The sequence below is a fragment of the Mobula hypostoma genome, chromosome 20 (genome assembly GCF_963921235.1).
Source record: "Mobula hypostoma chromosome 20, sMobHyp1.1, whole genome shotgun sequence".
In the NCBI taxonomy this organism is placed as follows: Eukaryota; Metazoa; Chordata; class Chondrichthyes; order Myliobatiformes; family Myliobatidae; genus Mobula; species Mobula hypostoma.
In genome coordinates this window covers 16,933,079-16,954,991 of record NC_086116.1, presented here as the reverse complement: position 1 = coordinate 16,954,991, position 21,913 = coordinate 16,933,079, and the positions used below count along the sequence as shown (strand labels likewise).

At 42.9% G+C, this 21,913-nt stretch overlaps 1 protein-coding gene across 1 annotated transcript in view; it reads left to right on the top strand.

The window, feature by feature from the left end:
• Positions 1 to 287: 287 nt before the first annotated feature.
• The window catches only part of cd9a (CD9 molecule a), a 63,625-nt gene continuing 41,999 nt past the window's right edge, over positions 288 to 21,913 (top strand). Inside the window, exon 1 of the mRNA XM_063072473.1 lies at positions 288 to 607. Within this exon, the coding sequence (XP_062928543.1) occupies positions 545 to 607 (63 nt within the window). The 5' untranslated portion in view covers positions 288 to 544. The remainder of the gene's footprint in view (positions 608 to 21,913) is intronic.

The window sequence follows — 21,913 nt, the reverse complement described above, 5'->3', positions numbered from 1 at the left end:
AGGAGAGGTCTGGGATTGGGATATGTGGGTATCCTCGGATTTATTTAGTGGATACACGTACTAGGAACATACTCTTTCTGACGATTTTCTCCCTCTGTGACTCTGCATGGTTTCGTTTACTGTCACCGCCACACAAAACATGGCAGCCCTTGCAGTTTGCCCACAGTCAGCCCGCCTCCCAGAACGCCTGAGAACCGAAATAAGAATTGCATCTCCATGGAAACTAATCTCTGACTCGCCGGCTAAATAGTCAGCGCCGAGACCAAGTTCCCATTTCAGAGAGAGAGGCATTCAGCATCGCGGCACGTCGCTACCTGCTATGCGGTAGCTCAGCCCGCTCCGCTCCGCTGCGATTGAACCGAGCCGACCTGGTTTGGCTCGACTCGGCGCTCCCTGCACCTGTAACCAGTCTCGGAAAGGGCGAGGTCGCATTCCGCGCGTGCGCACATTCCTCCACTCGCGGAATCGGCGCAGAGCAGCGCAGCACTGATCGCAGCTGGGACGCTGAAAATCTCTAAAAAGTGTCTACTTTCCAGCATCAAAAATGGTGCAAGGTGGAATGAAGTGCATTAAATACCTGCTGTTTGGCTTTAATTTCTTGTTCTGGGTAAGTGCTGGATTTGCGTACACATACTGCGTTAAACGTTAGAGTTTTCTTTCGTGGTGGCTTCTCTGGAAAATATAAGAGCTGTTTGTCTTGGATTTAAAGTCCAATCATTAAAAGATTGTATTCTACGCTGGGGTTATTCGAAACTGTTGAACTTAAACCTCTGAGATTTTAAATCGGATTTTTTTGGAAAAAGTAAACCGGATGTGTAATCCTTTCAGACAGATGTAACATTTTCATGAAGCGTCTCTCCTTTTTAAAAAGTATCGTTTGGGGAAAATATTGGGGCAAAAATATCTAAAACAGCTCCGCCTCGTGGCTCTCTGCCTGCAAGGTGGAGTTTATGACTGTGTGGCCTGCGATCTTCAGGTACACTTTAAGGGGAAAAAAAATAGCTGCCTTCAACAGTTTGAAAAATGAAGGAATACCTGTTTTTAGATGGAAGATTCTGGTTGGTTGTGTAGGGATGTTCTGCAAAATGTTTATTGGTTCTGTGGTTTGCAAGTTCTTAACTAAGCCTAGCCATAATTGTTGTTTTGCCTAGAGGTGCCATACTGGTATGAATTAACAACTCTCTTGCAAATTTCTGCCACTCACTGTGATTTTAAGCAAAAGCATGCTGTTTAATCATTGACATGTTAATTCCAAATATCAGCATCTGTAATCTAATTTCACTCCTCCATTGAAGAAAGCAAATTCGAGGTATTATTATGCAAACCTCGGTTGGATCTTGCTGCAGATTCTGGTCCTGTCGCACTTAAGTTTTATTACCCTTAGAGTAATAAACTTGTCAGGAGTTGCGGACAAGGTCCTAAATGAATACTTTGCATCTGCATTCACCAAGAAGGTCATGTAATAGAGGTCAAGAGTCAGAATTGTTCAACAGTCATTACTGATCTTTGTACCTAAATAGACTAATCCTCTTTGAAAGCACTTAATGTGCCTGTCTAAATGTCATTAAAATATCTTTCATGACCCCTTGATACCCTGTGACCCCCCCCACTTTCCTTTTTAATTTCTTCAAGTTGTATCTCACCTAGATGCTATATGTTCTTCAAGGCTTCCTCAATCCCAGTTGCCTGTGTCTGCCATCATTCCCTTTTTCTCCCTGATCAAGTCTTGGTCAATTCATTGTCATCTAAGGTTCCCTGTTCTTGCCATTTTAGCCCCCCCCCCATTATTAACTGTCCTCTTAACTGCAAGTATAAGCTCCCAGTCTGCTTCTACTACATCTCTTGTGCTGCTTAAGTCTACCTCTTCTTCTCCACCACCAGGAGGTTAATTTCCTGTTTTAAAAAAATTGTGTGTGTGTGTGTATATATATATATATATATATATGTGTGTGTGTGTATGTGTATATGTATATATATGCACACACACATATCCAAAGACTTTTGCACAGTACTGTAGTAATTTTATGTATTACACTGTACTGCTGCAAAAAAAACGTGACATATGTGAGTGATAAACCTGATTCTGATGTGGTTTCTATTGAGGACTGACAATGGGAAGGGGGCAGGGAAAGAGTAATCATGATTGGGGGGGGAAGGATAAGGGAGAGGGGAGGGAGCGGGAAGCCCCAGAGAGACATTCTGTAGTGATCAATAAACCAGTTGTTTGGAATCAAATGACCTTGCCTGTTGTGTCAGGGATGGGTGTGTCTGCAATCGTGCCGCCCCCTGCCTCGGCACTCCAAATCTGCCACCTGTCCCACACCCCCCCCCCCCCATGGCACTCCACTGTCACCATTTCATTTATCCTTTGCTCCCGCCAGATTTACAAACTTGCTCTCCATTCCTTGTTGACAAATTCAATACTGTGCATATAGATGTACCTAAGACTTTAGCACAATACTGTAGATCATAGAACAGTGCAGGCCCTGCAGTTCATAATGCTGTGCAAACATTTTAACCTACTCCAAGATCAATTGAAATTTTCCCTCCCACATAGCCCTCCACTTTCTCTTTTATTCATATGTCTAAGAATTCCTTAAATATCTCTCATGCATTTGCCTCTACCATGATCCCTGACAGTGTATTCCTTACACCTACTACCCAACGTGATTTAAAAAAAAATTGAACACCACCCCCGCCCCACCTTCCCTTCAGTCACCTTAAAATTGAGGCCTCTCATATTAGGCATTTCTTCCCGCAGATGAAGGTGTAGGCTATTGTCTCTATCAATGAGTCTTGTGTACACCTCTATCAAGTTGCTTCTCATCCTCCTTCCCTACCAAGAGGAAAGCCTTAGCTCACTTAACTTATCCTCATAAGACATGATCTCTAAATCAGGCAACATTCTAGTAAATCTCCTCTACACTCTCTAAAGCTTCCATGTCCTTCCTATAATCAGGCAACCAGAGCTCAATGCAATACTTCCAAGTGAGGTCCAACAAGAGTTTTTAGAGTTGCAACATCGCCTCACGGCTCTTGAACTCAATCCTCCAACTAATGAAAGCCAAGACACCATATGTCTTTTTAAACATCCTAAAATCTTGAGAAGGATCTGTGGACTTGGACCCCTAGATCCCTGATTCATCCACAATACTAGTAATACTGCCTTTAATCCAGTACTCTGCCTTCAAGTTTGACCTTTCAAAGTGTGTCACCACACATTTTTCTAGAGTGAACGCTATCAGCCCAGTTGTTCTGAACTATCCACAGCACCTCCAACTTTTGTGTCATCTGCAAATTTACTAACCCTCCTTCCACTTCCTCATCTAAGTAATGTATAAAAATCATAAAGAATAGGGGTCCCAGAACAGATCTGGAACACCACTGGCCTCTGACCTCCAGGCAGAATATGCACCATCTACTACCACTATCTGCCCTCTGTGGGCAAGCCCTGTTTTGATTCTAGGTAGCCTGGGTCCCATGCCTCCTGAGTTTCTGTTTGAGCCTACCATGGGGAACCTCGTCAAGCACCTCACAAAAATCCATGTACACAACATCCATTGCTCTATCTTCATCCACTTGACACCCACTCGAAGAATTCAATCAGGCTGATGAGGGATAACCTCCCTGTCACAAAGCCATGATGACTAATCCTAATCAGCCTGTGCTTCTCCAAATACTTGTAAATCCTGTCTCTACAAATCCGCTTCAAGAGTTTGCCAACCACTGACGTAGACTGGTGAATCTTACAATTCTCAGATCCTAGTTAATACTTTTCTTAAACAAAGGAATACCATTTGCCAGCCTTGAGTCTTCTAGTACTACTCCTCTGACTAGTGAGGACACAAAAATCATCATCAAAGTTACAGCAATCTCTTCCCTTGCTTGCCGTAGGAATCAGAGGTATAGCCTATCTGGGTCCAGGGACTTGTGTATTGTAATGTTTATCAAAAGTTCCAGCATATCCTCTTTCTTAACATTGACATATTTGGGATATTAGCCTGTTGTCACATTTGTTAATGTCCCATTCATTGGTGAATACTGAAGAAAAGTATTCATTTAAAACTTCACCTACCTCTTCCAACTCTAGGCACTTGTTTCCACTTTTATCCCTGTTTGTTCCTATCCTCACTTGATTCATGCTCCTGTTTCTCTCAAATGTAGAATGCCTTTGGGATTTTCCTTAATCCTACTCACTAAAGCCTTCATTTGTCCCATTCTATCTCTCTCAAGTCCCTTTTTAAGTTCCTTCCTAACTTACTTACGTTCTAAATATTGAGTATGCTTCCTTCTTCCTTTTGATTAGATGTTCCCTATCTCTTGTCAGTCATGGTTCTGTCATCCTACCATTTTTCCCAGCGTCAATGGGACAAACCTATCTAGGACCCCATGCAGTTCTCCCTAAACAGCTTCCATATTTCTGTTGTGCATTTCCATTACATCTATTCCTAACTTATGTTCTCAAGTTCCTGCCTAATATTATCAGAATTCTTCCTCTCCAATTAAATACTTCTCTAGGCTGTCTGCTCCTGACCCTCTCCAAGGGTATGGTAAAGGTTGGAAAGTTGTGATCAACTGTCGATGAGCTGCTTACCCACTGAGAGATGAGTCACTTGACCAGCTTCTTTGTTCAGTACCAAATCCAGTATGGCCTATCCTCCAGTCAGCCTGTCTACATAATGTATGAATAATCCTTCCTGGACACTCCCCACAGATTCCACCGCAGTGAAATCTTTTGCACTAAGGAGGTGCCAATCAGCATTGGAGAAGTTGAAGTCAACTGTGATAACAACCCTGTTATTTTTGTATCATTCTAAAATCTGCCTCCCATTCTACTCTTCGGTATATTCGTTTGTCTCAGGAAGACTGTACAATATTCCCAGTAGTATGATTGATCACTTCCTGTTTCTGACTTCTACCCACAGTGAGTCAGCAGACAATTCCTCCACTGTGTCCTCCCTTTCTGCAGCTGTGATTTCCAGTACCACTCCCCCACCTCTTGCCTCCCTCCCTGTCCCTTTTGAAATATGTAAACCCTGGACTTCCAGTCCTGCCTTTGTAATAGTCAAGACTCTGTAATGACCACAACATCCATAACATATTGATCACAATATAGTTGACTACAACTGCAATAATATACTGATCACAATATAGTTGACCACAATTTCCTCATGCTCCAAATTCATCACCCTTGTTTCTGGTACTTCTCACTTTAAAATGGACACATTTCAACCCTACTGACTGTAACTGTGTCCTTTCCAATGCCAATCCTTCCTCACAATCTCTCTACACATTGCATGTGTTGTTCCACTAACTGCTTTATCCTCTGACCTATTACTCTGATTCCCATTCCCTTGTGAACCTAGTTTAGGCTCCCTGAACTGCTCCAGCAAACATGCCCTCGAGGATTTTGGTTTTCTTTGAGTTGAGGTGTAACCCACCTCATAACCAGTTACATTTGACCTCTTCGGCCATCTGGGTTGTTGGATTAAATGGCTACTGTAATTGTCTCTGGTGTGTAGGTGTGTAGGAGAACTTGCAGAGCTAAAGGAAATGGAGGGGGAAGAGGGAAGTTGGAATGAGGGAATAAAATAAGATGAGCATGAATGTTTGCTAGATGGTCAGTATAGACTTAATGGGCTGAAGAGGACTTCCTGTGCTGTAAGACTTTGCCTCTGCTGAACTCTTCAGACTGATACTAAAAGTATGAATGAATTGTTCAGTGTCATCCTAACAGACTACCCTCATTGTAAACCAGACCAAATTCCACCTCTCTGTTTGTTGATGCATTAGTCCAGATCCATCCATGCTCAGCTTTCTGATTTTCCATGAATGTGTTAAAAATGTTCCTGCTTGCAATTCTGCAGCTGCCAAGAATTGTGTTCCATCAGACCTTTGTGCATCTTCCAGCCCCCTCCACCTCCCCATTGGCAGCAGTGCCTTGCACTCACTGGTCTTCTGAGGAATTCTTTCCTTAAATTTCTGTGGCACTCTCACTCTCCTTTGGATACATCAGCTAAGTTTATTTTCTTCATTCCTGTCTTGGGGTCCCTCTGAGAAACACTGGAAGACAGTTGGCCATTAAGGCCCTATCTTATTTTCAATGTTACAGATTTTTTACTACCAGCTTTGTACCACAATGGACCGTACAACTGAAGTGTTCTGGTTCACGGCCTTGTTGCCGACTGTCTGGCAAGCCAATCCCAGTCTCTGGTTGTACTTGCTTCCTTGGCAGACCTTACAAACCAAACCCAAAATATCTCCAGATGGCTGTAAATTTTTTAGCACAATTAATTAAAGTGGGCCTGGCCAGTCCCCTCTTAATTGCTCTTGTGTATCGTCCACCAAAAATACGTAAAGATTTTATTGCTCCTTTTTTGGATTTCCTCTCAAACACTATGCCCAACTTTGATCGAGTTCTGATTCTTGGTGATTTTAATATTCATGTTTGCTGTCACACTAACCCTCTTGTAAGTGATTTTATGCATCTGGTTGAGTCTTTTAATCTTGCTCTGCTTATCACTGGACCCACTCACAAGCTAGGCCATACACCGGACCTAGTCTTGTCATCTGGTTTCCTGATCTGCAATACGGTAATAATTGATGCTTGTTTGTCAGAACATAGCGCTGTTATGTTTGAGGTATCTCTGCCTTTTTCCTCTATTAAACCTCATCTTCCTGTAAGTTATTCCCGCTATATTAACTCTTCTGAGGCTCTCATAGCTGCTCCCAACACTTGCACTATTGAGGATTCTCCTTCCCCATCTCAGCGCTGAGGAACTTCTCTTCTATTCTGAATACTCTTGCTCCCCTGAAATTGAAAATGTCTAAGCCTAAAGGTTTGCCTTGGCGTAATGACACCACCAGAGCCCTGAGGAGGAAATGTAGAATAGCCGAACAAAAGTGAAAGTATGATAAGCTTCAAATTTCTTTTGAAATTTTGAGAAACGATCTTCGCAAATATCAGGAATCAGTTAAAGCTGCGAGAGCAAAATACTTCTCTGAGGTAATTTCTAACAACTCTCGTAATCCCAAGGTCTTATTCAGTACCATAAATTCTGTAATTTGTCCCGGCTCTAGTATCAGCTTAGATTTGTCCCCTGCTAAGTGCAAAGAATTTTTAAAATTTTTCATTAGCAAAGTTGAGGACATTAGAAAGAACATTCCCCACCCCCTCACCCATGACCAGCTGTCGTACTGGTTTGTTCATCTAAACTGGACTGCTTCCAACCCATCATGCTTCCCTTCCTTACAAAGATTGTGTCCACTATGAAACCTGCAACCTGTCCCCTTGACATTGTCCCCACTGCCCTCCTGAAGGATGTCTTTGACATAGCCGGTCCCAGCATCCTCTATTATCAACAGCTCCCTGGCCACTGGTACCGTTCCAACCTGCTTCAAGCGTGCCATGGTCCAGCCCCGCCTGAAGAAACCCAACTTAGACTCTACCTTACCTAGTAACTACTGACCTATTTCTAAACTTGCATTCCTGTCAAAGGTTCTCGAAAAGGTTACTCTCAGTGAATTGCTGCCCTGCTTAGACCAAAACAACATCTTGGAAAGATTTGAGTCAGGTTTTAAGGCTTATCATAGCACAGAGTCTGCCCTGCTGAAAGTGTACAATGACCTGCTCCTCTCTATCGGCTTAGGTGACTCTGCCATTCTAATTCTTCATGACTTCAGTGCAGCATTCGATACTGTGGATGATGCCATTTTAATAGACTGTCTCCAATATGGGGTTGGTGTTGATGGCACTGCCTTGAATTGGTTTATATCCTACCTCAAAAATAGAAGCTTCTCCATCAACATAGGCAAATTTTCTTTTCCCCCAGCTAGTCTCTCCTGTGGAGTCCCACAAGGTTTCATCCTAAGTCCCATTGTTTTCTTTCCTTCTCGCTCTCTTGCTCTCTGTCCTCGGCCAAATCATTCAAAAATACGACATTTCTTTCGACTGCTATGCTGTTGACACACAGCTTTATCTCCCCCTAAAACCAAATGACCAGTCAAATCTAGTCAGCCTCATGGACTGCCTTGAGGACATAAAGTGTTGGATGGCACAAAACTTCCTACAGCTGAATGAAGGCAAGTCTGAAGTTGTCCTATTTGGCCCCCCTGTCTCCATCAAAGTGATTACCAACAGTCTTGGTAATCTGCCTACCCTTGTCAAACCCCATGTTAAATCCCTTCGTGTGATATTTGATTCCACCTTTAAGTTTGACAAGCAAGTTAATGCAGTAGTAAAAGCCAGTTCTTTCCGGCTTCGTACTATTGCCAAAATCAAGCAGTTTCTCTCTTTCAAAGATCTCAAGAAAGTCGTCCACGCCCTTATATCCTCCCACTTGAACAACTCCCTGTATACCGGGATTAGTCAGTCGTCCCTGTCCTGTCTGCAAATGGTCCAGAATGCCGCAGCCAGGCTCCTGACAGGTGCCTGGAAGAGGGACCATATTACTCCTATCCTGGCCTCCCTCCACTGGCTGCCAGTACGGTTCCGAATTGATGTTAAGATTCTCCTGTTTGTTTATAAAGCCCTAAATGGGCTGGCTCTCCCTTATATCACAGACCTTCTAACCCCTTATTCTACTTCCAGGTCCCTCAGGTCGGCTGACTTGGGGCTTCTGGCTGTCCCGCGATCTAAACTTAAGCTCAGGGGGTGACCGTGCTTTTGCTGTTGTAGCCCCTAGACTGTGGAACAGCAATCCCCTCCCTATCAGATCTGCCTCCTCCATCAACTGTTTTAAATCCAGGCTCAAAACTTACTTTTATTCACTAGTGTTCGAGTCCTCCTGATGTGGCTGATTTTTGGCTTGTGCCTTGGCCCTTGTGTTGTTTCTTTTGTGCCTATAAGCTGTTTGCCTTGTTGATTAAGTCTGTGTTTCTCGTTTATTCTGCTCTGATCTGTACAGCACTTTGGTCAACGTGGGTTGTTTTTAAATGTGCTATATAAATAACTTTGACTTGATGACTCCCAGTTATAGGAATGAACTTCAGTCCATGAGGAAATGTTTTTGGATGGGGGAAGATTACTGAGTAAAATACTTCACTCTAGATTTTTTTTATTGAACACAGTGTATTATAACACTGTTTATATTATGCAGCAATTTATTCCAGTCCACAGTGAAATATCTGTTGTCATGTGTTTCACCAGTGCCATCTTAAACCAGAAAGACACTCTGTATAAAGGAAAACCTTGTCACTGATATGCCTCCAGTACTTGTACATGTCTTCAATCACCTTCAAACAATCCCCCCTTGTAGCAGCCATTGATAGGAGAAAGTCTGTGGCTGTCCACTCGATCTATGCCTCTTATCGTTTAGATTGGTGTCATGATCAGTGTGGACATGGTGGACTAAAGGCCCTGTTCTCAGTGCTGTTCACTTGTATGTTTGGTTTCCATTTAGAGTAAGCTGGCTGGATGCTTGGTTCTACCAGTCCCGAAACGGAACCTTTTCTGCTACTTGTTGTGGTTGCTTTCTCTTTGAGATTGGTCGCTGCAAGCTGATGCAGCCACTACCCAGCAGTGCAGATTTCCTCAGCTGTATGACTTTTGCATTGCCTCTAGGTAAGACAGACCTCTCAGGTTTCCCAGCCCTCAGGCTGGGAAATTTGCCTGTTGAGTTTATCTGGGACAGGTATAAAAGGACGTTGAAAGCAATGGGAGAAATTAGCTGCTGTGGCAAAAAAAAAGTTTCCAATAAAATCAAAACAGAGCACTGGGAATAGTCAGAAGATCAGGAGGGGTCTCTGGAGAACAAAATGGTTAATGTTTCCAGGTCAGTGATGCTTCATCAAAACAAGTGAAGGAAGAAATGTCTATATTGGAGAAAACAAAGGGAATGTCTGCTTTAGGGTGGAGATGGGTGTAACACTGTTGTCGGAATTGTTTTGTTCCCAGATGAATGACGGCAGTTAAACTGAGATGTAGAGTAGTTGCTGGAAAATTGGAAGCAAAACAGGGAATGCTGGGAATTGCCAACAGTTCAGGGAATCTCTGAGGAAAAAATAAACTGAATTAAAGTGAAAGGCCTTTTTATCAAAGTTGTTTAGTTCTGAAGCACGAGTTGGTAATTTGAAAATGTGGAATTCTATATTGAATCCTCACAGAAGATGTTTTTCCTCAAATGTGTGTGGTCTTTATTGAAATAGTTTAGAGCAAAAGCACAAGCCAAAATGAGAAGTAGTGAAAGTAACAAGAGACTGAAGCTGAGTGTTGCCTGGTCAAGTTCTTGCATGTTAATAACTTACCCTGTGCCATTGTTGGTTGATCTTTCAACATTGTTTTCTACATTTCTGCATAGCTGTTCTCATCCCCTTCTCCAAGGCAAAGCAAAGATAGACTCCTCCTTCTCCCTTTCCATCCTACCATCCTCCACATTCAATGGATTGTCCTTTAAATTCCAGCTTGTTCATTGTTTTGCTACTGCTGGATGCATATTCCCTTCCTCAGCAGTTTTGGTTCAATTTTCTATCTCTACCAGTCCTTTTATATGTCACTTTTCCTTGCAACTGGAGGAGCTGTAACACCTTCCCTTTTATCTCAGCTCTTCCATCCAGGAATCCAATGGGCCCTCCAGGTAAAGCAGCAATATACCCATCCAAGATCATGTATTGCATTTGGTGTCCTAGGTATCTTCCCGGTATAAAAAAAACTAAACACAGACTGGGTGAAAATAAAATGTTAGAAATACTCAGCAAGTCAAGCTTAGGAAGAGAAATGGTCAAAATTTCAGTTTAGGGACCTTCATCAGAACAGTGACAGATTAGGTAAATGCCAAAAGGAACACTTCTGATCAGTCTCCTTTCCCGGTTGCCTATTACTTGAATTCCTCATTCCCCACTCCTGTGACCTAGACAAAGGTTCCCAAAATGGACTCCACTGTTTCAACCCAAGCCTGAGGAATTGCACTTTAATAACTATTGTTTCTATTCTCTGCGTCAACTCTCATTTGCATTTCACACCTTTGTTCTCCTACTGACTCCTGTCATTAATCCTAGACCAAATAGTGAACTGTTTATTCTTATTCATAGATACTGCCTGACCTGCTGAGTTCCTCCAGCATTGTATGTGCGTTAGTTCAGACTAAAATCAGATCTGAATCAATGGAGCTGTCTGGCAGTAACACCACCAGTTGCACCACGATCTTATGTTTTCTCTTGCTGTTTTAGAATTTAATTTTTTCGATATTCACACTCAGCACCAGATAAAGAGATTTACATGTATTAAAGTGGCAGTTTGACAAGTGGGATCGATTGCAAGATGCTGTGGCATTGCCCTGTCAGCCCTGTTCTGGGCACGGTGTCAGAAGAGAGCCTGTTCTGGCCTCTCGTGTGCGGGAAACTGGGCACCGAAAACATTCGCTCCATGCTGGCAGAGACTGGGGCTAGAATATGGTCAGCCAGCTAACTCTAGCATGAGATCTGCTAGAGTGTTTTGGGTCAATCAACTTTATTTAAATTGTCATTGATTAATGCACCACAGAATATCCCGTCCTGTGCCAATGCATTAGTATTGATCTGTCTCCCTTGTCCTACTTTTCTCTGGAAGCTACAAAAATAGTTTGTTTTTACTGTTTGTATGAAAATAACTTGAATATCAAGTTTCAACTCTTGCTTTCACTTCCACACCACCCACTCGCTATAGGAACCACCGAAACATCTGTGAAACTCCTAATTCAGAACCTTAAGCATAAATAAGTGTCATTCTAAAAGATTAAAAAAACAAATTGAAGATGATAGGCAGGAAAAATGATGAAACAAAATGGCTGAAGAAATTTCTGAAATTCAGAAGGGAAGGTGGGGGTGGGGAGGAGGAGGTGAGCAGTAGTGGTGAAGGATTCATTGAACAGGCAGGAGATTGTGTGGATGAGGATAGTATTGCCTCCAAAGTGCTAGGATCAGGGTTGTCTCAAATCGAGTCTGCAGCATTTTAAAGCTGGTGAGTGAACAGCCAGAGGTCCTAGTAGATATTAGTAGAATGACCTGGATTGGAAAAGGGATAAGGTCTTAAAGAGAGATTATTGGGAAGTTGGGTAGGAAGCTGAAAACCATCTGTATTTACTGTGGAGATGGATACAATCTATGGAGCTAATGCAAAACAGTAGTGTGGTCATGGACAATATCCAGTTTTGAAAAGAGGAGGTGCCTGACATCTTGAGGTAAATTAGGGGGGAAAGTCCCCAGGGATTGACAAACTGCCTCCTAGGACCTTGTGGGAGACTAGGGTAGAAGTTGTAGGGTCAATGGCAGTGGTATTTAAAACCATAGTTGAGGTGCTAGAAGATAGTTAATATTCTGTTCAAGAAAGGTTCTAAGAATAAACTGCAAAGCTATTGGCTGGTGAGGCCCATATCAGTAGTGTGCAAATTATTGAAAGGTATTCTAAGGAGTAGGGTATAGAAGTATTTACTTTGACAGCAACTGAATAGGGATGGTGAACATGGCTTTGTGTGTGGCAGGTTGTGACTAGTCTCTTAGAGTTTTTCTTTTGAGGAGGTTACCAGGAAAGTTAATGAAGGAAAGACGGTGGAGATGGTCTGTCTATATAGATTTTAACAAGGATTTTGACAGAGTTCTGCATGGAGGAGCTTAGATATTATAGCTATATAATGGCTCCGTCTCTCTAAGTAGACAATAGATGCGCCCGGTTTAGGACTCAATTGGGTGTGGAACAGTGATGGCTGAGGCTGAATAAGCCGATTCCTGAGCGGCAGTCCTTGGCACAGCTGCTTCACATGAAGGCTGATGGCTGTGGCTGGGTTGTCACTACCACAGCTTTCCTTCGCTCTTTTTTTCTTCTGTGGTTTGCCTGGTGTAGTGATAGCGACCTTACTTTTTGATGCAAATCTAAGCTCCAAGCACCTATTGAAGCAGGCAGACTGGCGAATCAGCACCTGTTTGGGTTAGTTTTGCCGCTTTGCAGCAGCATCGGAGTGACATCTGCGGGGCGCAGACCTGGGCAATGAATATGGAGATCCTGGGCTGCCCAGACATCAAGATCCCCCTCTCGGCGTCGCGGATGTGGTCCAAAGGAACGCGAAGCAGTACATTGGTATCAGCTTGGCTGCAGGAGCTGCCGGGAGCTGACGAGATACGTCATCCAACCGCCTTAGGGGCTCCACTCCAGATTTGTGTAGGGTTTACTCCTTAGCCTTCTCTTCTCCCGAAGATACCCACAAGGCAGTGGAATCCATAACCCTGGATAGGGGCCCATACCGGGTACTGTCAGCCGGAGCCAGATATTATATTGAAGCTGTAGAAGACATTGGTGAGGCCTAATTTGGAGCATTGTGTGCAGTTCTGGTCACCTACCTACGAGAAAGACATCAATAAGATTGAAAGAGAACAGAGAAAATATATAAGGATGTTGCCAGGACTTGAAGGTCTGAGTTGTAGGGAAGGGTTAATTAGGTTAGGATTGTATTCCCTGGAGTGTAGAAGAGTGAGGGGCAATTTGCTAGAAGTACACAAAATTATAGATAGGGTAAATGCAAGCAGGCATCTTCCACTGAGATTTGGGTGTAACTACAACTAGAATGCAATATTTAAGAGAAGTTTGGATAAGTACGTGGATTGGTGGGGGCCAGGGTATGGAGGACTGGAATCCAGCTCTGGGTTGACAGAACTAGGGAGAATCATAGTTTGGCACAGACTAGATGAGCCAGACAGCCTCTTTCTGTGCTGTAGTGCTCTACGACAATGACCTGCATTGATTTGATGATTTATTAATCAAAATATGATTACCAACATGTAATAAAACGAGGATAGGCAACGTTAAGCACGAATGATTTTCTAGCATGCGCTATTCATTAATTTGGGGCAAAACATAACTAGATGTATTTAAATGGATAATTCCCATATTTCAAGTTTTTTATGGCATTTATCTGGCCCACCGTCCGCTCACTAATACGCGATCCAGCCCACGGAGGCAAAAAGGTTGCCGACCCCTGTAATAAAACTTCAATAATGCTGCACGCTCAGATTTTATTGGATTTTCAACAGTACTGGATGTTATTTCTGTTAATTCCCTAGCATACTTTTAATTCAGTTTTCTTGATAGTTACACAGCTTATAATTTTCCAGTGAGCCAGGTAAATTTAAAGGGAGCATGAGAAATGGGATCCTGGTGAGTGGAAAGCAAACACGACAAATAACACATGATGAGCCAGATGCTAATTCTTAAGGATTTCTGAATAGTTGGGTCAGAAGTTACCGAAGTTTTTTACTGTATTTGTACAAACTATTGCTGACAGGCTTATCTTGCCCTTTATCCTTGCCTTTCCTGCCCATAAAGTGTGCATAGTATGGTAAGGTTAAGAAGCAGAATTGAGTGGAAAACTAAGAGTGAAAACTGCAGTAGAAAGGAAACTTCAGGATGAACTCTGTGAATCAAGCAGCATCTGTGAAGGCAAAGGTGTGGTCATCATTTCAGTCAAGACCCTACATCAGGACTGTGAGTATAGAGGGAAGATGGCCAGATTTAGAACTGAGGGGGAAGACTGAAGCAGACTGAGAAGTGATAGCTAAAACGAGAAAAATGAGGGATGTTGAGCAGGTGGGTGAGAAGGCATAGAAAAGGTGAACCCCAGGTTGAAGTCCCCTGGTCTAGGTAATAAGGGGTACAGGTAGAAAAGGTTACAAAAGGAAGAGACACTGGGTGGGAAAGGAACACCAAGGAAGTTGGTTTATATGAAATTGGAAAACTCCTTGTTCATGGTATTGGTTTGTTGAGCACACAAAGGACAAGGTGATACTGTCCCAGTTTGTGCTTCGCCTCCCAATGACGGTGAAGAATGCCAAGGATGCGCAGGTCGCTGTGGGAGTGGAAAGGGTAATTGAAGTTGTATGCAACTGGAAACTCAAGTTGGCTCTGAGTGCAGGTGTCTAGTCTACACTTGGTCTCCTCAATGTAGAGGAGACAAAATCATGAGCACCCAATACATTCAACCAGAATACATACAATTGCCTCACTTTGAAGAGCTGTTTAGTTTATTATATGGTGGTGAGGAAGTAAGTCAAGGGACAAGTATTGCATCTCCTTCCCTTTAGCCGGGTTGTCCATCTTTTTCATCTGTGCCCCTCCCCCCTCAACCATTACAGAAACATTACATTTGTCACACCTAGTTCAAACTGCCCATCATTCACATCCCTTTTCACCTTGGTTTCTGCCCTCTTGGTTCACTTTCCCCAACCTGGTTCCATCCCTGGCTCCTTATCACCTACCAGGCTCTGTCTACTCTTTCCTTACTACTTCATGCACTGGCGATCTTCTCAAGACCCTCTCAGTCATGAGATAGCATTTCAACCTGAAATGTCAACTATCCCTCTGCTTCCACAGTTTTGTTTTATTTTACCGCATATTCTAGCATACTCATTCTTTATAATCGTGGTGGTTTTTACTGCAGATACAAATTATAGAGCAATACCACATGAATACAAGGCCTTTGGCTCACTGAGTCCATGCCAACAATGGAACCTACCCATCACCCTCTAAGCCCTGCCCCTGTATCCTAAATGATGCCATTATTCTGGCCTGAACTACTTCCCTTGGAAGTTTAGTCCATGTACCCTCATGAAAAGGTTGCCCCTCGGGTCTATTTTTATTGAATTGAATTGACTTTATTTCTTTCAACCTTCACATACATGAGGAGTAAAAATCTTTATGTTACATCTCCATCTAAATGTGCAATCATAGTAATTTATAATAAATGGAACAGTCATTGTAATATATAGTACACTCAAACCAGCGTGAGTTCATCAGTCTGATGGCCTGGTGGAAGGAACTGTCCCGGAACCTGTTGGTCCTGGCTTTTGTATTGCGGTACCACTTCCCAGATGGTAGCAGCTGGAAGAGATTGTGGTTGGGATGGCTTGGGTCCCCAATGATCCTACAGGCCCTTTTTACACACCTGTCCTTTTAAATGTCCTGAATCATGGGAAGTTCACAACTACAGATGTGTTGGGCTGTCCACATCACTCTCTGCAGAGTCCTGCGATTAAGGGAGGTACAGTTCCCATACCAGGCAGCGATGCAGCCGGTCAGGATGCTCTCAATTGTGCCCCTGTAGAAAGTTCTTTGGATTTGGGGGCCCATACCAAACTTCTTCAATTGTCTGAGGTGAAAGAGGCACTGTTTTGCCTTTTTCACCACACAGCTGGTGTGTACAGACCACATGAGGTCCTCGGTGATGTGGATGCCGAGGAACTTGAAGCTGTTTACCCTCTCAACCCCAGATCCATTGATGTCAATAGGGGTTAGCCCATCTCCATTCCTCCTGTAATCTACAACTAGCTCCTTTGTTTTTGCGCCATTGAGGGAGAGGTTATTTTCTTGACACTGTGTCAGAGAGATGACTTCTTCCCTGTAGGCCAACTTGTTATTGTTTGAGATAAGGCCAATCAGTGTAGTGCCATTGGAAAATTTAATTAGCAGATTGGATAATGTGGGTGGTGATACAGTCATGGGTATACAGGGAGCAAAGGTGGGGACTCAGTACGCAGCCCTGAGGGGCTCCTGTATTGAGAGTCAGAAGGTTGGAGGTGAGGGAGTGCACTCTTACAACTTATTGGCAATCTGACCCTCACGCTAAATCTCTGCCCTCTAGTTTTTTAACTCCCCTGTTCTAAAGAAAAGACTGCTGCTGTCCACCTTATTTATATCCCTCATGACTTTCTAAACCTCTGTAAGGTTATCCCTGATTGTCCTCTGCTCCAAGTAGTAAAGACCTAGCCCGGTTAACCTCTCCCTATAACTCGGGGCCTCTAGTCCTGTCAACATCCTCATGAATCTTTTCTGCACTGTTTTTGGTTTAACTGCTGTGCTATAACAGAGATACCAAGCAGAGGTACCTAGTGCTCCCAAGTGCAACTTCACCAATGACTTGTACAGCTGCAACAGAATGTCCCAGCTGCTAAATGCCCTGACCGATGGAGGCCACCTTTTTCACCACAGTCTACTTGTGCAGCTTTCAGTAAACTATGCACTCGTATTTCTAGCTCCTTCTCTTGTACTGTATTCCCTAGTGCCTTACCATTCATAGTACAAGTCCTATACTGATTTGTCTTTTCAAAATCAGTTACCTGCACTGAAATCCATTTGCCTTTCATTGGTCCACATCCTTAACGGATCGATTTCCACCTATAATCTATGGTAGCCTTCTTCACTATCAAAAACTCCTCCTAATTTCATATCATCCACAACTTACTGAAGCCTTCTGCCTTCGCATCAAAATCATTTACAATATTTAATGAATAACAAGGTCCTAGCATCCATTCCAAGAGGATTTTCAGACTCCGTGCCCCAAGATAAAAATCTCTGGCTGTCCATTCTATCCATGCCTCTGATTATCTTGTACACCTCTATACTGTCACCTCTCTTTTTCCTCAGCTCCAAAGAGAAAAGCCTAAGCTCATTTAGCCAATCCTGTTAAGATGTGCTTTATAATCTAGACAGTATCCTGTTAAATCTCCTGGGTACCCTCTTTGAAGATTCTGTGTTCTTCCTATAATGAGGTGACCAGAACTGAACAGAATACTCCAAGTGTGGCCTAACCAGAATTTTTTTTTAAGAGCAGCAGCATTACTTTAAAGTTCTTGAACCCTGACTAATCAAGTCCAGCACACTGTACTCCTTAACTGTATCAACTTGTGCTGCAACTTTGAGAGGTCTGTGGACATGGACCCCAGATCTTTCTTCCACACTGACCCTGTCCTCTGCCTTTGAATTCAACCTTTCAAAGTGAATCACTTCACACTTTTCCAGATTGAACTCCCATTTCCATTTCTCAGCCCAGCTCTTCAGCCAATCATTATTATCCCATTGTAATGTACGACGATCTGCTACATAATCCATAGCACCATCAATTTAGTCATCTGCAAATTTACTAACCCACACTTTCACTTTTCATCGAAGTCATTTGTATAAATTACAAAGAACAGGGATCGCAGAACAAACCGTGTGGCACACCACTTTCTGTGGGCAAGTCAATTCTGAATCTGTGCAGCCAAGTTTAAATGGATCTTCTTTCTTTATTCTACTGTGAATACCTGTAAGAAAATAAAATCTCAAGATAGTATATGGTGACATATAGTGACTTTGATAATAAATTTCATTTAATCTTTCCACTTGATCTCTCCTGACTTTCTGAATGAGCCTACCACGGGGATCCTTGTCAAATGTCTTATCAAAATCAATATACATCCACTGCTCTGCCTCCATCAATTTTTGTCACTTCCGCAAAGAATTCAATCAGGCTCATGAAGCATGCTCCTCGCAAAGCCATATTGATTGTCTCTAGTCAGACTAGGCTTCTCCAAATGCTTGTGAATCCTGTCCAGAAGTTTGCCCACCACTGACGTGAGACACACTGGTCTATGCTTGCCAAGGTTGTCTCTATTACCTTTCTTGAACAAAAGAATACTATTTCCCATTCTCTAATCTTACTGTACTACTCCTGTGGCCAGTAGGGACAAAAAAAATTGCTAAAGATACAGCAATCTCTTCCCTCAATTTCTGTAGTAACCAGAGGTATATACTGTCTAGCCCCAGAGGCTTAACTATCCTAATGTTTTTCAAAAGCTTCAGTACATTATCTTTTTAAATGTCAACATGTTCCAGTATATCAGCCTTTCTATGCTGACCTCACATTCATCAAGGTTCCTTTCACTGCTGAATACTGAGGCAAGGTATTCATTAACGACTTCCCCTATCTTTTTCTATCTGTAGACGTGTAGTACTGTGCAGAAGTTGTATGCACATGTATACAGTATATCTATGTATGGTGTTTAGACTTTTGCACAGTACTGTTAATGATTTTATGTATTCCATCGTACTGATGCCGCAAAAAAATTATATAAATTTCATGACAAGTGAGTGATGATGAGCCTGATTCTGATATGGGTCTGTATTGTGGACCAAGAGTGGGAAGGGGGCAGGGACAAGGGAATCACGGTTGGGAAAAGGCGTAGAGGGAGGGAAGGATCAGGAAGCACCGGAGAGATATTATGACATGATCAGTAAACAAATTGTTTGGAATCGAGTGACCTAGCCTGGTGTATCAGAGCTGGGTGTGTCTACACTTGCACCACCCTCTGCCCCGGCACTCCATCTCTGCCTCCTGTCCTACACTGTCCCATGGCATTCCACCCTTGGTCTTCCCAACGTCCTTTCCTCCCACCAGATTTAGAAACTTGTTATCAGCTCCACATTGACAAATAAAGTACTGTGCAAACATCTTAGGCACCCTAGTTATATATAGCTTTTGCACAGTACTGTATGTTACTTCTTTTATCCTTGATTGATCCTAACCTCACTGTTGTCATCCTCCTGTTTCTTCTATACTTGTTGAATGCCTTGGGGGTTTTCCATAATCCTACTCTTCAAGGTCTTCTCATGCCTCCTTCTAACTCTCCTAAATCTATTCTTAAGTTCCTTCTTAGCTACATGTAATTCTCTAGGGCCCTGTCTGATTCTTGTTTTCTAAGCCTTAAGAATGTTTGTTTCTTCCTCTTGTTAACCATGGTTCCTTTCCTTACCTTAATGGGACAAATCTGTCAAAAACCCCATGAAAGTGCTCCCTAAACAACTTCCACATTTCTGTTGTGCATTTCCCCGAGTACATCTGCACCCAATTTGCACTCCCATGTTCCTACCTATTTACATCATAATTCACTCTCCCTAAATTAAATACTTCACCATACTTTCAGTTCTTATCTATTAGAAAGCTATGGCAAAGGTCAGGGAATTGTGGTCACTGGGTCCGAACTGGTCACTCACTGAGACATCTGTCACCTGACCAGTTTCTTTGCATCGTACCAGATCCAGTATGGCTTCTCCAGTCAACCTATCTACATAGATATTGGGTCAGGGCATGCCCAACAAATTCTGCTCCATCTAAACCTTTTTCCACTGAGGAGGTGCTAATCAGTATTAGGGAAGTTGAAATCCGCCATGTCAACAGCCCCATTATTTTTGCATCTTTTCAAAATCTACCTATCAATCTGCAATTCAGTGTCTTTTCTGGGGAGGATGGTCCACAGAATGCTCCTAGTAGAATAATTGCTTGCTTCCCATTTATGACTGATACCCATGCTGACTTAGTAGATGATCACTTCATGATGTCCTCTCTTTCTGCAACTGTTGAACCACCTGGACAACAGCAGTGCCACCATCAGGCTGCCTTTTGTGGATTATAGCTCAGTGTTCAACACGATCATAAGTTCAGTACTAATCAACAAATGTCAAAACCTGGGCCTCTGCAACTGGATCCTTGACTTTCTTATCAGGAGATCACATTCGGTAGAAATTACAGATAACATCTCCTCGCTGATGCACCTTAAGGCCTGCTCTACTGTTTCTAGAACCACGACTATGTAGCTAAGCACAGCTCAAATACCATCTATAAGTTTGCAGATGACACAGTTGTGTTGCAGAATCTCAGGGGGAGACGAGGAGGCATACAGGAGTGAGATACACCAGCTGGTTGAGTGGTGTCACAACACTAGTCTTGCCTCGATGTCAGTAAGAACTAGGAATTGATTGTTCTCTTCAGGAAGTTGAGGGATCAGCAATGGGAAAGGTGAGCACTTTCAAGTTCCTAGGTGTCAACATCTCTGCACGTGTATCCTGGGCCCAGCATGTTGATGCAATCACAAAGAAGGCACGACAGCCGCTATATTTAATTAGGAGCTTGAGGAAATTTGGTATGTCACCAAAAGACTGTGGAGAGCATTCTAAGTGATTGCATTACTGTCTAGTATAGAGGAGCCATTGCACAGGATCAGAAAAAAAGCTGTAGAATGTTGCAAATGTAGCCAGCTCTCTGAGCACTAACCTCCCTAGCACTGAGGATGTCTTCAAAAGGCGATGTCTCAAGAAAGGGGAACAATCATTAAGGACCCCCAGACGTACTTTCTTCTCATTGCTATCATCAGGGAAGAGGTAAATGAGCCTGAAGATGCTTTCAACATTTTAGGAATAGCTTCTTGCCCTCTTCCGTCAGGTTTTTGAACAGATAGTGAACCAACTCATGAACAGTACCTCACTTTGTTTTGCCCTCTCTTTGTGTTACTTACTAACTGTATACATGCCAGTGGTATCTCATTCTGATTCCCAGTTCCTGCTTTATAGAATCCTAGCAACATACATCAAAGTTGCTGGTGAACGCAGCAGGCCAAGCAGCATCTATAGGAAGAGGCGCAGTCGACGTTTCAGGCCGAGATGAAACGTCGACTGCGCCTCTTCCTATAGATGCTGCTTGGCCTGCTGCGTTCACCAGCAACTTTGATGTATGTTGCTTGAATTTCCAGCATCTGCAGAATTCCTGTTGTTTGTGTTTATAGAATCCTACTTACTTTGTATGTTCTCTCTTAAGGACCTCATTACTTTTCCTACCTATGTCATTGGCACCAATATGTATGTTTGTACCATAACTTCTGGCTGCTAACCGCCCACCTAAAGAATGCTGTGGACCCAGTCTGAATTATCCCTGGTCTTGGCACCTAGGAGGCAACATACCATCCAAGAATCACTTTCACATTCTGTTACGTACCCCGTAACTGGGTTGCCAAACCAGCAGAAATGGATCACTCAGTTGGAGTCTGGAGTACTAGAACTAAGAAAGTTTTATTAAAGAAATAAGCAACACAGTAATCGAAAGGATAATAAATGCAACAGTTCAGCGATGATAACCACACATGTGCACAGAATTAAGATAACAGCATCAATCAAGCTCTATCGTTGTCTAGGGGTAAATGACCAAATTTCAAAATAACTCAAAGTTCAGTCCAGTTCAGTTCGCAGTAATCGTTGCCATGGCGATGGACAACGTGGGGGAAGAGAGAGATAGAACAGGAACAACTGATCATTCAGAACACTGCTTCACTCACAGACCGGCGAGATTGCTCACAAGCAGCTTTT